This window comes from Carya illinoinensis, chromosome 15, assembly GCF_018687715.1.
Source record: "Carya illinoinensis cultivar Pawnee chromosome 15, C.illinoinensisPawnee_v1, whole genome shotgun sequence".
NCBI lineage: Eukaryota > Viridiplantae > Streptophyta > Magnoliopsida > Fagales > Juglandaceae > Carya > Carya illinoinensis.
Window position 1 is genome coordinate 5,564,102 of NC_056766.1, and position 17,368 is coordinate 5,581,469.

Here is a 17,368-nt window from a genome sequence, read left to right on the forward strand (position 1 = left end):
CTCGTTAACATACTGAGTTTGCTTCTCTCTTACCCTTACTCTTTATATTTATTGTTATTTCATATTTTGTTTATATTTTATATTATATATTTGATTTATAATTGTTATTTTTTTTAATACAACTCAATTCACCCCCCCTCTTGTGTTAGTCATCTAGGCAACAGGTATAAAGTATATAGTGGGGTAATGGAAACCCCTCTTGCTTTTAGTTAGTTTCCTTTTGTAAGGACTGAAGGGACTGAGTCCCTTTTTGTTTAAAGTAGTTATGTTAAATAAATGGATGACGGACTCTGAGAGTCCTTTGTAAAGGAATGTAAAGGTATGTCTATTAGATGTTTCTTTCAGTTGGAAATTAGAATTTATGTGTGATGCATTCGAATCGTCTCGCATTATCTTTCAAAAAAAAATTTAATAAAATAATAATAATAATACTAATAATAATATGGGAATTCATTTATAAATAAATTTACTGTTATAATAGGAAAAGATTAGGTACAGGATCACGGTCTCGCTCTTGATAGGGTGGGGTTGTGACATTCAGCCATGGTTTCCCTGTCACCAGTGTCACAGGGAAAATGATATCAGTATACTAATGCTCAAGTTACATGAGGATGAGCCATTTCTAACAACTAAAATGAGTTCCTACGGATCGAAGTTTCCATGTATGGTGTTGGCTAGAGCTGAATATGGCCATATTATATCAGTATTAACACACCACTAGAATCTCGAGTTCTTAATTTTGTGCCTTTTCAATCTGTCAGCAAACCAAGTTTTTGTGAACTTGTAGAGAACTGATCAGAATCTTCAGTCCTACTTGTTTTCTTTCCTCAGTTAATCCAGCCTAGCTATTGATCATGAAGAAATGCATAGAGTACTGCTTACTTGAATCCTGGGGTTTCAGATGTCCACTCGTTATCGTCTAGGAGAGTGAAGACATCTTCCCAGTCCTCATTCCACAACTTATTGTCGCTCTTCTTTTCAACTATCTCATTCAAAAGCTTCACTGGTATTGAGTCCTTGAATTTTTCTTCTCTTTCCTGCTTATAGCACTCGGAATAGACCTTCTTCACCCTTTCAAGGAGCTCCTCTGGAATTCCATGGTTCACCAGCTGTAACAATAATGATGGTGATGAAACCTTAAAAATTCTTGTGACGAGTGACGTGGGGCGTGTGGTAGATTCATTACAGAGGAAGTAGTAGTGATAGAGAAAAGCACGTACCTGGAAGAATCCCCACTTCTCGCATCCGTTAGCGATCTTAGCCATTGTCTTGGCCCTCTCCTCGCCGTTGAGCTTTGAAAAATCAATCACTGGGATCGTCATTGACGCAAGACAAGAGGCAAAGGTAGAGAGGGAGCAGAGAGATCTAAGTTGCTTGTTCTAAGTGCTATATGTGCCTAGCCCTATTAGTTGCACATTTTTGTGGTTTGGAAGAGAGGGTCCTTGAGCCTATTTATAACAAAGCTTCCCGCCATGCATGCATATTGGATGTCAACCACTTAATTTTTAAGCATTTTTTGTTTACTTTTTTTGGAACTTTTTGTTGTTAGGGGAAAGGTGTGGGACGGTGACACATTAGGTTTTAAATAAGATACAAGGTCAATGCCTTTGGAAGTAGTACCTGGTAACCCACAACACAGGCATATATAGCCATGATCTTTAATTTTAAATCCATAACATGATGCAGGTCGTTTTCCTTAATTAGGTCATTAATTACATAAGCTAATTTGATAAACTGACACGTACTGGAGAATATATATATCATGGTTCTCTTACACTTCATCCTCTAATGAGGGTGCATGCATGAACATCATGAATTCAGCCTTGTTTTCTGATCAAATATAGCTTGAATATAGAATCAATGGAGATTAGAAAGTTTCCCTAACCAACTAATTATTAAGAAGGGTGAAGCCATGGATGAGTTACATGGCACAAACTTAGGGATTGGTTTATTATATTCTTTAGGGTATCTGTGCGGCCCCCTGCATATATAAAATTATTACAATCGAGCTAGATGAACCTCTTAGCTAGGCATGTTGACATGCATGCATATATAGCTAGCTAGGCAGTTTCCAAAGAATCTGATCCCATTAAATAACTGGTGAAATATAATATATATATATATATACACACACACACGCACACCATTAATTAATCTTGATCTTGCTCAGGATAATCACCATGTTTAACTTTGCGCAAAATGTACATATATATAATTTGAGAAATGATATTTGCAGTCATGAAATATGCAAGTCTCGCGTACTCATTTTGAAAAAAAGCAATGCTATGTACAATTCTCATTTGGGGACTGCAATGTAGGCATAGACAATTTTATTTTTAAAATTTTTTAGGATTACTAAACACTACAACAAAAATAGGTTTTAGTGACAGATGAAACTGTCACAAGAAATGGAAAAAATGTCACAAAATATATTTGGTGACGGTTTCTGACCGTCACCACCACTGTCACGTAATGTGCGTCACGGATTACATTTGGTGACAGTTTACTGTACAAGCGTCACAAAAAATATTTTTAGTGACGGTTGGAAGTCTTCCGTTTGATGTCACGTTCGAATGTGGGATTTTTTGTGACAGTTGAAATCTGTCACAAAATGTAACGTTCGAACGTCCAACAGAACGTTCGAACGTTAACCCGACTGATTGACATTCGAATGAGAAAATTTGACGTTCGTTGGTTATAGTTCGAACGTATCATATTTACGTTGGAACGTCAAACAAAACGTTCGAACGTAAATCATTTAAACATTCGAACGTTGTATTCATTTTGAAGGTGAACATGTTCGAACGTTGGGTCGTACATTCGAACGTTATTTCGTAATTTTGTGTAATTACATTCGAACGTTAGTTCTAATGTAAACCAACATTCGAACGTTTGTTATATACATTCGAACGTATAGATCAAAAATACTATTTTCATAAAATTAAAAAATATACAAATTGTATCATCATATTATACCATCAAATTAGCAACTAACAATGTTTTATATAGTTGCAAAATTAGATATTAAAAGTTCTATAGAATGAGAAAACTGAATTGATTTCATTTCTTCTTCTTTCCTCGCCCACCACGATTCTACTACAGTGACATAACACGCCCTATCTGGACTCTCATCTCCCTCTGCACTTGTTCTTAAACTTCACTGCACATTCTTTCCTCCTGATCTCTATGTTGCTCCTGCAAACGCATTTCTAAATTAGACTGTTGCTCCAAGAGAGACTCCAACTCTTATTGTCTTGATCTCATATACTCATTTGATAAAAAAAAAATGCTGCAAAATAAGTAACATTTTAAAAGAAATACAAATAAAAATTAAATTAATGACATGTTGCATAATTTAATAAATTATTCCCAACATATTCAATAAAAGTTCACAAATTTTTTCAAAATGATATCATATATTTCCACAATATATAAACATATTCACAACTAAATTTACAATATTTTACATATTCCCAACAATTTTAATAGATACTGTAATATACAAATTCACAATATATAAACATATTCCCTATAGAATAAACTAATTCACAAATCACATATACATATGCACAATAATAACTAATTCACAAATACCAAAACATAGTCACAAAAAAATAACCATAACATATGCTTCAAATTCCCATACAAAATTGTAAAACATATTCATTTTAATCTATAAATATACACAAATATTTATATTTTCATTTTAAGAATAAGCATACACACAACACAAATTTTCATTTTAATTCATCATATTACATAATCCATATCACAAAGATTTTCTTCTAATTCATTAACATAAACAATTCAATTCCTTCTAATTCATCAATAATATTCAATTCAAAACATATTCACAATATATACAATCAAAATTCACTACTCAATTCACAATATTATACCCATATTTAATCTTTCAAAATCCACAATCAACTCACATTATACACATCAAAATATTCATCATTATCCACAACAAAAGCACAACAAAATATATAAACATATTAATAAAGTTTAGAAATATACCTATCACTCACAATATCCTCTTACAAATCACAAGTTTTGAACAAGTCACAACAACCAATCCTTCAAAAAAATCACAACTCTAGTTAGTTAAAGACATATATATAAAAAGACACAAAATAAATATCATAAAATTGCAAAACATTTAAAGGAAAAAAGAGTTTTTCCTTACCAAAATCAATGAAGAGAGCAAAAATATTAATCATCTCTCACTCTACTCTCTCTCTCTCTAACCCTCTCTCATTCTAACACACACACTCTCTCTAACCCACAACCCTCTCTCACCCTCACTCTCTCTTTCACGCACGGGAGAAGCAGAAGAAATGATTTTGCTTCCTTCCGTGCGTTTATTCATAAAAACTACTCTGATTTGATATGACGTTCGAACGTTTAAAAAGTACCGTTCGAACGTTATTTAACTAACGTTCGAATGTTAAATTTTAACGTTCGAACGTTATTTTTAAAATGTGTGGAAAATTTCCCACATTTTTTCACGTTCGAACGTATATGCATATACGTTCAAACGTTTAAAAAGTAACGTTCGAATGTTAAATTTTAACGTTCGAACGTTAGTTAAAAATGTGTGGGAAAATTCTCGCATTTTTTCACGTTCGAACGTATATGCATATATGTTCGAACGTTTAAAAAGTAACGTTCGAATGTTAAATTTTAACGTTCGAACGTTATTTAAAAATGAGTGGGAAATTTTACGCATTTTTTCACGTTCGAACGTATATGCATATACGTTTGAACGTTTAAAAAGTAACATTCGAATGTTAAATTTTAACGTTCGAACGTTAGTTAAAAATGTGTGGGAAGATTCCCGCATTTTTTCACGTTCGAACGTATATGCATATACGTTCGAACGTTTAGAAAGTAACGTATATAGCACTAGACTATATATATAATATATATTATATACTTAACTAGTATATAATATAGTGTATTATATATTATATATATAGTATATAATATACTGCAGTTAGCTTATCCAATTTTAATATTAAATCATTGCGCTTCAAATTTCAATCTCTTTAAATTTGTAATAATTGTTCACAAAGGATGCATTATTTTATTTAAAAATTACATAAAATTTAAATTATAGTCATATTTACCAAATACTCTATCTAACGTTAGAACTACACCCACTAACGTTCGAACGTATGTGAAAGAAATATACTCTATTATTATAAATAATATATAATAATATATATATATAGTATATTAACTATATACTATAATATATACTATATATATTAACTATATAATATATTATATATTATAGATTATATGTAATGACTATATATATAATACATAATGAGTATATATATACTATATATATATTATATAATATATACTAGACTATAATGAGGATAGTGTATAGCACTAGACTATGTATATAATATATATTATATACTTAACTAGTATATAATATAGTGTATTATATATTATATATATAGTATATAATATACTGCAGTTAGCTTATCCAATTTTAATATTAAATCATTGCGTTTCAAATTTCAATCTCTTTAAATTTGTAATAATTGTTTACAAATGATGCATTATTTTATTTAAAAATTACATAAAATTTAAATTATAGTCATATTTATCAAATACTCTATCTAATGTTAGAACTACACCCACTAACGTTCGAACGTATGTGAAAGAAATATACTCTATTATTATAAATAATATATAATTATATATATATAGTATATTAACTATATATAATATTAACTATATACTATAATATATACTATATATATTAACTATATAATATATTATATATTATAGATTATATGTAATGACTATATATATAATATATAATGAGTATATATATACTATATATATTATATAATATATACTAGACTATAATGAGTATAGTATATAGCACTAGACTATATATATAATATATATTATATACTCAACTAGTATTTAATATAGTGTATTATATATTATATATATAGTATATAATATACTGCAGTTAGCTTATCCAATTTTAATATTAAATCATTGCGCTTCAAATTTCAATCTCTTTAAATTTGTAATAATTGTTCACAAAGGATGCATTATTTTATTTAAAAATTACATAAAATTTAAATTATAGTCATATTTACCAAATACTCTATCTAACGTTAGAATTACACCCACTAACGTTCGAACGTATGTGAAAGAAATATACTCTATTATTATAAATAATATATAATAATATATATATAGTATATTAACTATATATAATATTAACTATATACTATAATATATACTATATATATTAACTATATAATATATTATATATTATAGATTATATTTAATGACTATATATATAATATATAATGAGTATATATACTATATATATTATATAATATATACTAGACTATATATAGTATAGTATATAGCACTAGACTATATATATAATATATATTATATACTTAACTAATATTTAATATAGTGTATTATATATTATATATATAGTATATAATATACTGCAGTTAGCTTATCTAATTTTAATATTAAATCATTGCGCTTCAAATTTCAATCTTTAAATTTGTAATTTCACAAATGATGCATTATTTTATTTAAAAATTACATAAAATTTAAATTATAGTCATATTTATCAAATACTCTATCTAACGTTCGAACTTCACCCACTAACGTTCGAACGTCACGGATTAACGTTCGAACGTTGGCACCAAAAAATATTATGTTTGCACGTAAAAATCTTTTACGTTCGAACGTTCATGTAACGTTCGAACGTAAATTTTCTTACGTTCGAACGTCATACGAATTCTCATCTAGATTTAGTGACGGTTTGTATAAACCGTCACAAAAACTGATTTTTTGTGACAGTTTGGAGACTGTCACCAATTCTAAAGCGTCACTAAATCTCAATTTTGTTGTAGTGAAAATATCTCTCCTAAAATAATTTTTTTTTCCTTTAATAAAGGACCTACACATGCATTTTCCACTTGAGGATTACAAATAGAATTTCTTTTTGAAAAAAATAAGTAAATATAAGACCCATATAAAAAAGTCATTTTTTTAATAGTAGACTACGCTTTTTTTCAAAAAAAATATGCGGGACTTGCGTATCCTAAAATTATATATAATATTACTCACATTTTACTTGTAGTTTAAACATCTGCCGGTTCATCCACTATCGGTCGTGTTGACTAATTGCATGAATTATATCTATCTATAATAATAAGCGCCTATCGCGCTTCTACAGGAATGAACAGGAATGAGCAGTGAATTGTTGCGTTCCATTTTTTCCTTCCGTTTTTATTGCATAGTTACTTTTTTAACCTTTTATTTTCTTCCTTTGTGTCCGTTTATATAAGGATTTTTTGGTCTTTAGTAACTGTGTCAGAAGGTTGGCTGCTTTATATTTTTCTTCCTACTTTTCTATTTTTCTCGATTCTTCTTCTCTTTGTCTCTCTCTTCTCTCATATCTCTCTCTCTCTCTCTCTCTCTCTCTCTGAAGCTCACGAACTCAGCTCTCTGCCAAAGCTTCAAGATCCACTCCACCCCACCGGTTTTGGTCGGCAAGAGGTAGGGGAAGAAGCTGTGAAGAGATGGTGGCCGGAGGTGGTGCGACGGCGCCGAAATCGGTGAAAAACCGTATGGCTTGGAGGAGCTCGTGGTGGCTAACGGTGGCTCGGATGGAGGTGAAACTTGGTGGGGATCTTCACCGGTGAGAGGGGAAGAAAACTGGGTGGGTGGTGTAGGCCACGCCGCCGGAGAGCAGCGGTTCTGGGCTGCGAAAGCAACCGGCGACAGGGGAGAAAAAACAGGCAGGTGCTGTGACTTCCAGGGGCTCGTGGCGGCTAACGGCTGGTCCGATGGCTCTGAAAATTGGTGGGGATGATCTCTGGTAGGAGGGGAAGAGAATGGTGGGGGTGGTGTATAACACAGCCTCCGGACGGCGGCGGTTCTGGGCTGCGAAAGCAACCGGCGACAGGGGAGAAAAAACAGGCAGGTGCCGTGACTTCCAGGGGCTCGTGGCGGCTAACGGCTGGTCCGATGGCTCTGAAAATTGGTGGGGATGATCTCTGGTAGGATGGGAAGATAATGGTGGGGGTGGTGTATAACACAGCCTCCGGATGGCGGCGGTTCTGGGCTGCGAAAGCAACCGGCGACAGGGGAGAAAAAACAGGCAGGTGCCGTGACTTCCAGGGGCTCGTGGCAGCTAACGGCTGGTCCGATGGCTCTGAAAATTGGTGGGGATGATCTTTGGTAGGAGGGGAAGAGAATGGTGGGGGTGGTGTATAACACAGCCTCCGGACGGCGGCGTACCGGGCGGTCAAAGGGGCGACGATGAAATGGAAAGGAGAAAAAACAGGCAGGTGCCGTGACTTCCAGGGGCTCGTGGTGGCTAACGGCTGGTCCGATGGCTCTGAAAATTGGTGGGGATGATCTATGGTAGGAGGGGAAGAGAATGGTGGGGGTGGTGTATAACACAGCCTCCGGACGGCGGCGGTTGTGGGCTGCGAAAGCAACCGGCGACAGGGGAGAAAAAACAGGCAGGTGCCGTGACTTCCAGGGGCTCGTGGCGGCTAACGGCTGGTCCGATGGCTCTGAAAATTGGTGGGGATGATCTCTACTAGGAGGGGAAGAGAATGGTGGGGGTGGTGTATAACACAGCCTCCAGACGGCGGCGTACCGGGCGGTCAAAGGGGCGACGATGAAATGGAAAGGAGAACTGTGTGTGTGTGTGTTTAACCCGTATCATGTGCATTAAAGCCTTGAACGTTTTTCTCCTTCATCCTTATATATTATTGTGATGATCTATAGAAATACAATAATGATTTGAAGACCCACTACCGGGGTTAGTATTGAACAGTATTAGAACTTTATATTCAATTCCTCCTCCTTGTATATTTATATATAGTTAGTTAGGTTCTCCTAATTTTCTTTTCTCATTTTCTAAAAGATGTAAATTATATTTTATTCTCTCAAATAAGGCTGATCTTTATTTTAAGATATTTGAGGTAGAAGACTGACATGATTTTTTAGGCTAAGCAAGTACAGTTAGGGATTATTTTTATGAGCAATGATGCAAGTATAAATTTTTTTATAATTCTTTATATATTATTTTAAATTGAAAGTATTTTTATAAAAAGCGATGCTATTTTTATTGGTTATTTTATAAAATCATATCTTATTTAAAATAGAATTATATAAAAAAACATTTTGAAAAAAATTATGTGTATCATTTTTTTTTAATAAGATCCCAAGAATGATTAAGATTTAGATGTAGTGGTGAAGTTGTTGGTGATTTTAACAAAAGATTATCGAGATGATTAGGAGTAAACAGTGGTTGTGATTAGGAGTAAACAGTGATCACGGAGGATTCACCTCATTGTATTTCTTGGTTATTATAATGAAATGGCGGTATTATCTTTTCTAATAATAAAAAAATATATCTATGACGTAGATCATGTCTCGAAGGCCACTTCTCTATTATATTATTACCCATTGTCCACCAAATTTTTGGGAATTAACATAATTTGGGAAACAAATCTAATGCAAGATCTCTCATTTTTGTCATTTAATGCAACATCACTATGACCAAAATCATTCTTTAATGTTAGTTGATTGCTACGTACTATATCGAAAGTAACCTTTAGTCTATGATTAAATTTCAAACCATGTGACAATGAAACTATTCTGGAGTTGATGCCATGTGAAGATGCTTTGTTCGGTTGCCGAGTCTAATCGCATCTTCTCACTTATTTTATTTTATTTGATGACAGAGAGCATCAATAGCTGGCACACACCCATGCATTTTAAATTATTGAATTAAGTTTTAATATATCAAGTTTTAATATATCGAAAGTTATAATCTATTACTTTAATATAATATTATTTTGTAAAGTGAGATATTTCTCAGGGACAGCAACACAATTACTCACTTACTTGTAAAAGATATTTTTACCATTTCTAAACTCATCGTAATCACGGAGGATTCACCTCATTGTATTTCTTGGTTATTATAATGAAATGGCGGTATTATCTTTTCTAATAATAAAAAAATATATCTATGACGTAGATCATGTCTCGAATGCCACTTCTCTATTATATTATTACCCATTGTCCACCAAATTTTGGGAATTAACATAATTTGGGAAACAAATCTAATGCAAGATCTCTCATTTTTGTCATTTAATGCAACATCACTATGACCAAAATCATTCTTTAATGTTAGTTGATTGCTGCGTACTACTTTCTACTTTCAACATCAAGTTTACTTTCTACTTTCAAAAGGTATATTTTTCACTCTCAAATAATTTGAAAATTTATATTTTGCATTCCCAAAAAGTCCATTGTTGAATTGAAAAATGTTTCAACAATCTTATTTATAAAATTAAACTTATAAATTAACATAGTTTAATAGTGTATGTTAAATTGTAAAAGTACTTTTATTATAAAATAGATTTAATATATCATATAAAAGTATATTAATTTATAAATTTTTTTTTATGAAATCTTTTTATAATTGTAACATTTTTCTTTACAATTACACTTTCAAGTAATAGAAAAAAAAAATTAAGTAACGTGGCATAACCTTGTATATATATATATATATCTTATATTTACATCAGATCAAAAACAGTTTTACAAATTGCCTTCTAAACAAGTTGATTCACATGAATCACCAAAAAGCAAAACCGAAAACCGCTTTAAGGACGCCTGGTTTTCATTTGGTGGGAGGAAATCCACTTCTCAGCACAAATACATTGCATGTGGATTTCCCTTGTGTGTATTGTCACATACACAAACCTCCCACATTCCTCTCACGAAATAAAACTGTTCTCCATTTACCCACCCCGACTCCTATCATTTCGCTCCTCACCTTCTCTTTCCTCTCACTTATTTTCTCTACTTTTTTTTGCCATATCTCATAGAATTTACGTGTGGGTTTCCGTTTTTGTTGATAAAGCTCTGTAAGAATAGATTTTGGCCGTTGTCTTCTTTGGTTTTCTCTTTTTTGCTCTGTTTGGAGGGTTTTCTGATGGAAAACGGTGCGGATTCGACCTCCTGGGATTTTTTCAGCTGTACCCATGTCTAACATCTTCGGTTTCAGTGGTAAACTCTCGATTGCTTTAAAAAAACATAAATGATATACTTTAAGTGTTCTTCTAAATAACATACTCAGTAAAGAATTCATCAAAATTAAACTGTTAACATCCCTCTCTCTCTCTCTCTCTCTCTCTCTCTCTTTCAACAAAAACGGTGACCCTCTGTTTTAGACCAGACAACTCTGATCCGTAAGATTTTTACAGGTCTTTTGTAGCTGTCAGGCGCCGCAGCTATGATACTACATCGCTCTTCTGTATCTGTTAGGCGCCGCAGCTATGATGCTACATCTCTTATCTCTTGTAGAGAGATGCTTCACGAAAGATGTTATGAAGCAATAGAGTGATACTTTGTCATAATTTTCTCTATAAAAGAATTATTCAGTTCATCTTCTTTCGCATCTCATCTTCTTCACTTTTCTAAATTTAGTCTGTATTCTTACTCTGTAATCTCTTTCTGCTTTCTCACTTTGCAATGGCTCAGCAATCTTCCCATCACCAATATATGAGGTATTCTGCACCTCGTTCACCAGTTGTTTCTGCTTCTTCTTCTTCCGTTGGTGCTATAATGCAATCCAATAATGATCTGACTAATAAGTCAGATAATGAAATTATCTACGACCTTGTGAGTCTCGGTACCCGATACTCATCAACTCTTGTCGCATATTCTCAACGACTACAATCTAGGACTGGTGGGGTTGACAAACTCCACGAGAGTATTTTTATCCTTCAGCGGCTTCTTATGGAGTCCAACATGAAGATAGAAGCAGTAAAGCGAGAGAACAGAGATTTAAAATCTTTGCTTAACTCTTCTTTTCGAGTGGCTACTCCTTTAGATAGGAAAAGCATGCAGATTTTTGAAGAGCAAGAGCGTTTAAAGATTGAGGCAAAGAGCCTTAAATTTCTGTAATTTTACTTTGTGATAATAAAATAATACTTCACAAATATTCATATTTGTGTTTCTATCTTCTGTTAGATCTTCTGTGTGTTCCATTTTATTTCTCCTTTAATAATGCACAATTTCTTACAAAACCGTAATATGAATTTGAAATACTAATTGTATTTAAGAGATGGTATTTTAGATCTAATAATTTCATTCATCTCCTCCATGAATATTCTCTAAATCCCAACTGAAGCTTCTCATTTTACAAATTTTGTTAGTTACAGTTCACTTGTAAAATCTTTGCTTGTTATTTGGAAAAATTCCACAGGATCAAGATATCAACAATCGTGACAGCGCTGCTGCTCTCCTTCTAAACAGGTTGATTCACATGAATAACCTCAGTTGCTTCAGTATACTGAATGAGATGTACTTATTTCTTATGTTCTTTATTTTAGGGCATTTCACCCCTCTTATCTGCTGTTGAGCGGTGCATAGTGGTGTTGCTGATTGCTGAACGTGTTGCTGATTACTATTATTTACTTTCATGGGAAGGTTTTACATTTATATTTTGCCTCCACTAAGCAAACGTCCCTTGGAGTGGCTCGGGAAAAAATATTTATAATTTATTTTTTTTGGCACCGATGATGATCATCGAATATTGATGATTTTCTTCTTTCTACTTTTGACTTTTAAGACACCTTTCGTTGGATAATTTGCTTTGTCGTTTATTATTTTTCAAGCTTTTTGCAGACATGTGGGATAAACTAATTTTTAGGAATGAGTCATGCGTTCTTATCGCTAAAAAATACTATTTCCTACTAATATACGAATCTATCATTGTAGTGTGGAGACACTCTCAATCTATTGTGCTTTCTATTTATCCCGTGATAATATATTATGGAGTATAATATAGGAAGTGGGTAGGGTCGGTTGCAAGGGTTGTGGGATCCTTTTCCTTATCTTACATTTCTTTCCTGTTTCAAAGTAAAAAATATAAAAGCAATTTGCCCAAAGTTTGACAATAATGCTTCTCCAATGAAAGCAACCACTCACCTACTCTCTCTCTCTCTCTAGATTGCTTGTGAGGTATGAATTCAATTTCGTTAAGTTTGCCTACGCCATACGGAATCAGAAATTCTAATTGGATAGCTGGGAAAGATTAGATGTGTACAGTATTGCACATTAATATATATTATAATTGGATTATCATTCCCCAACTCGCATCAAATATATTTAATTATAATAATATAATATAATTTTGTATGATTTCTCATTTATCATCATGTCTTTAATGCTCCAATGGTCGATGTAGCATCAGTTGTCAATTGCATATATATATATATATATGCATATTTATATATAGTTAGTTAGGTTCTCCTATTTTTTTTTTGTCATTTTTTAGATGATGTAAATTATATTTTATTCTCTCAAATAAGACTGGAAATTTTGGTAATAGTAGGCATGCATGCTGTTTCAGCTTAAAGAAATGGCCAGTGATGATTCTCGAAAGCATAACCGGCCAATAAAGAAAAATATATATGCAAGTTGATTTGTAAGCATTTCTTCATTCTTTTGGACATGGTAAAAAGTATCGAATTGATCATAAATTGATTCGATCATCTTTGTTAGGAATTCATGTTAATTTAATTCCTATTATATTGATCTATTTTTTATCGATAGAATTGAAGATAATTAGTGTGTGAGATTTTACATTGTTTAAAAATGAGAAATTCTTATTCTTAAAAACAAAGTAAATAATAAATATATGTATGATGAGTTTCATCTTTTATTAATTAACATCGCGCTCGTCATTACCGCGACCCCATTTTCATTCTTTTCACTTAAAGAGGTGCATTATTTTCCAATTTTTTAAAATAATGCATGTTGATGTTCTATTATCTCTTCTATTTTTTTTTTTGAAAAAGTATTTATCTATAAAAATATCTAAATTCACAAATTTATAAACTTCAGCTTTAACTTAAATCTATTTTATAATACCATCACTTCACGCACCTCACCACTTATTATATAGCAATTAATAAAATAATAATAATAATAGTATAGTAGTAGTACTAGAGATAGGTAGGCGTGGAAAGCATGATAATGAGCCGCTCATTAATTGAATGTGTTAGGAGGAGTATGGACTTTAGACCCCAAGAAAAAGTAATTATAAGGATCATGACAATTAAAAATAAAATACAAAAAAAAAAACCAGAAAAGAAGAGGTAAAAGATCCAAGAATGAGGAGTATATTTACGAAAAAGGCCTTAACGTACCATCCCTCTCTTGAAATTGAAACCGAGGCAATGGGAAAATTAAATTTAAGAGATGGGTACCACTTAATTTTGTTGTTAAGCGAAAGCTAGCACATGAATCATAGACGTGAGGGACTCGAAGTTAGGATCAGGTTGATCATGCAAGTGGTGCTTGCTGTCTTAAGGAAATAGTAACTGATAAGAAAATTCCACGAAGTAAATCATGTCAATATTGATGATGATAATATATATTATATAATATTTTATCTAAAATAGTAACGTAAACTTTTCTTCGACAACAAAAATGCACATGCATGTGGGACCCTACCGAAATACTATTGGAAATGATGATAATATATATTATATAATATTTTATCTAAAATAGTAACGTAAACTTTTCTTCGACAACAAAAATGCACATGCATGTGGGACCCTACCGAAATACTATTAGGAGCGATATAAGAGAGAGAGAGTCTGAAGCTGTAAGGTTGAAAGAGACTGAGATAAAAAAATGTGGAAGAAGGCCGAAAGGAATACTATAAGCAAGAAAATGAGAGGCAAGTCAGACAAACAAAAAAACACTATAAGCAGGAAAATGAGAGGGAAGTCAGACAAACAAAAAATAAGCGATTTTAACGGAGATGGATTAAGTATTATTATTAGAGAGAGAAAGACAGAGACAGACAGAGAGAGAGGCAATGTGAAAATATAATTTTGGGTTTATGCAATTTCTCAATCTATTATTATTGTAGAAAATAACTTGTTATGTTCCAATTTCTCATACATTCAGTTGTTTTAATACAATTGCTGTATTTTTCTTTTATACTATTATTTACTTTCATGAAAAAGTTTTACATTTATAATCTGCCTCCATTACGCAAACGTCCCTTGGACGTTTTAATTCTACTAGTATATATATATAGATGATCAGTAGAAATTGTATTATATATGATGGAAAATGCAATTAATGTACATGATCAAAATTAACAAAGCACGTGGAATAATATTATTGAATCTTTTAAAAGTTGTTTTAGATCATGATGAACATTAATTCAACCCTAGCTAGATGGCACTACATATATATCGATAAGTAATACTACTCATTATTTTGATTTTTATTATTTTATGATGTAACATTAAATGATTAGAAATTATTTATTATTATTTATTTATAAACTTATAATCTAAAATGAAAAAATAATAAAAATTAAAATAATGAATTGAGATGACAAGTATGTAACAATCCTTTACATTAATCAATCGATCATTTTCATTGATTTGACATCATAATCGTCAACTTGATCTAAATAAAAAATTTGAAGGTAAGTAGTATAGATCATGATTACCCATATATTACTTGATAATTATTCTACATTAATTACGTACATTGCATCATGCCTCGATCAAATATTATTTTAACACGAGTAGTACCATTGAAGATCTCCATTTCTACATTATTCTTGAATATATATATACACACGATATTTCTATTTAATATGAAACATCATGTGCGGGCTATTTTTATTTTATTTTCTATGAATGATAAATTTTATTTTACGCCATACATAAGATCAAAAACTATACATATTATATAGATCAAATTCACTAGCTTTATACGAACGTAGTAGTATATATATATAGTCTCATCGTACGTTAATGATATATAGTACTGTAGTGTTTACATGCACGTTTGCCATTGGAGTTGAGAAGGAAAAAACAGAAAGGAAAAGTAAAAGAAAAATATTTCATGCATGGGATCTAATAGTAGTACTGAAAATTGTCTCATTCTTCAAGTCAGGTTGAATGGAATTACAAAGATCATTACCACATAAGAATATGGTTGTTAAATATATTTAGGGAAATACTCTAATTATAAATAGATTACATAAAAATAATCATACAAACTAACGTGATTTAATGTACTTTATCATATTATAAAATTATTTTTATTTTAAAGTAAATTTAATGGATCAGATGAATCCATATCAATTTGTGAGATTATTTTTATATAATTTTTTTTATAGATATAATAGTATTAATTTATTTATATGGTTATAGGAAAAGGAAAGATTACTTTTGAGTATTTATTTTCACCCCAAGACAAAAGCCACCAGAAGTACAAAACATCTTTGAAAACCAGAGGTGCACCATGAACCTAAATTAGAAGTAACAAAGATATTAAAAAAAATTTATAAAAATAAATTTACAAATAAATATAATTTTATGTGATTATTAAATTTATTTTATAATAAAAATAATTTAATAATCTAACGTAATATATCAAACCATATTAATTTATTTTTATCAAATTAATTTTTTTTTTTTAATTAATATGAAAGAGCTATTGGTTCAAAGGCCCAACATAGTTATAGGCCTAAAATACCTTCAGCTGGGCTTGGCATCAAGCTGTGAATTAACTGAATCATTCTCCAGCTGTTAAGGGTAGAGCTTTGCTTTTTTAGGACACATTTCCATCCAAATTAACAACGGTACCCAAACTTTAATAAGAGAAATATAAAATTTTAAATTTTAAAATTTTTTAATCTAATATATCGAAGATGCATATAGAAAATATATATAGTCCATGACGACCGAGTTAGAGTATTGATATTGGTTTCATCAAAGCTATATCTAAAATTTAGCTAAAAGTATATATTTTCTATAAATTCAAAAATATTCAAGCCATAACTTCACATTAGATTAGTCAAAATAATAATATTTTTTTTCATATTTTGCAACTAAACTAACTATATATTAATTAATAATATAATTTTTACTTAAATTATTGTGAAAAACGTGGGTGTGATATTTAGGAATAAATATTACTTTTGAATAAGAAAAATGGAACAGTGCATCTCTAAATATGAAGAAAGCTTTAGAAATACTGTAGCTCATTTTTGAAGTTTCCACTATTTGACTATTCCAGTGAAGTTTATTTGATCTATATTCTTTCAAATTTTCAATTCTGGCGTTCGGTGCATATGGGAAGTAGAGTAGAAGTCGTCAAGTCAAAAGAGCTGCTGCTGATCATGACTGATTCATCGTTTACATTCTTATTCAAATAATTAAGCTGCAGAGATAAGTTTTATTTTAATGCAACCTTACATATCTGCCATTGATAAGTTTTATATATTTTC

At 31.4% G+C, this 17,368-nt stretch overlaps 1 protein-coding gene across 1 annotated transcript; it reads right to left on the reverse strand.

Moving 5' to 3' along the window:
* Nucleotides 1-878: 878 nt before the first annotated feature.
* Nucleotides 879-1,322, reverse strand: LOC122296584 (1-aminocyclopropane-1-carboxylate oxidase 5-like). Its single transcript, XM_043106387.1, has 2 exons — nucleotides 1,221-1,322; nucleotides 879-1,109 (listed from the first exon to the last, which is right to left on the reverse strand). Exons 1-2 carry the CDS (start codon nucleotides 1,320-1,322, stop codon nucleotides 879-881), a joined length of 333 nt encoding a protein of 110 aa, XP_042962321.1.
* Nucleotides 1,323-17,368: the final 16,046 nt, after the last annotated feature.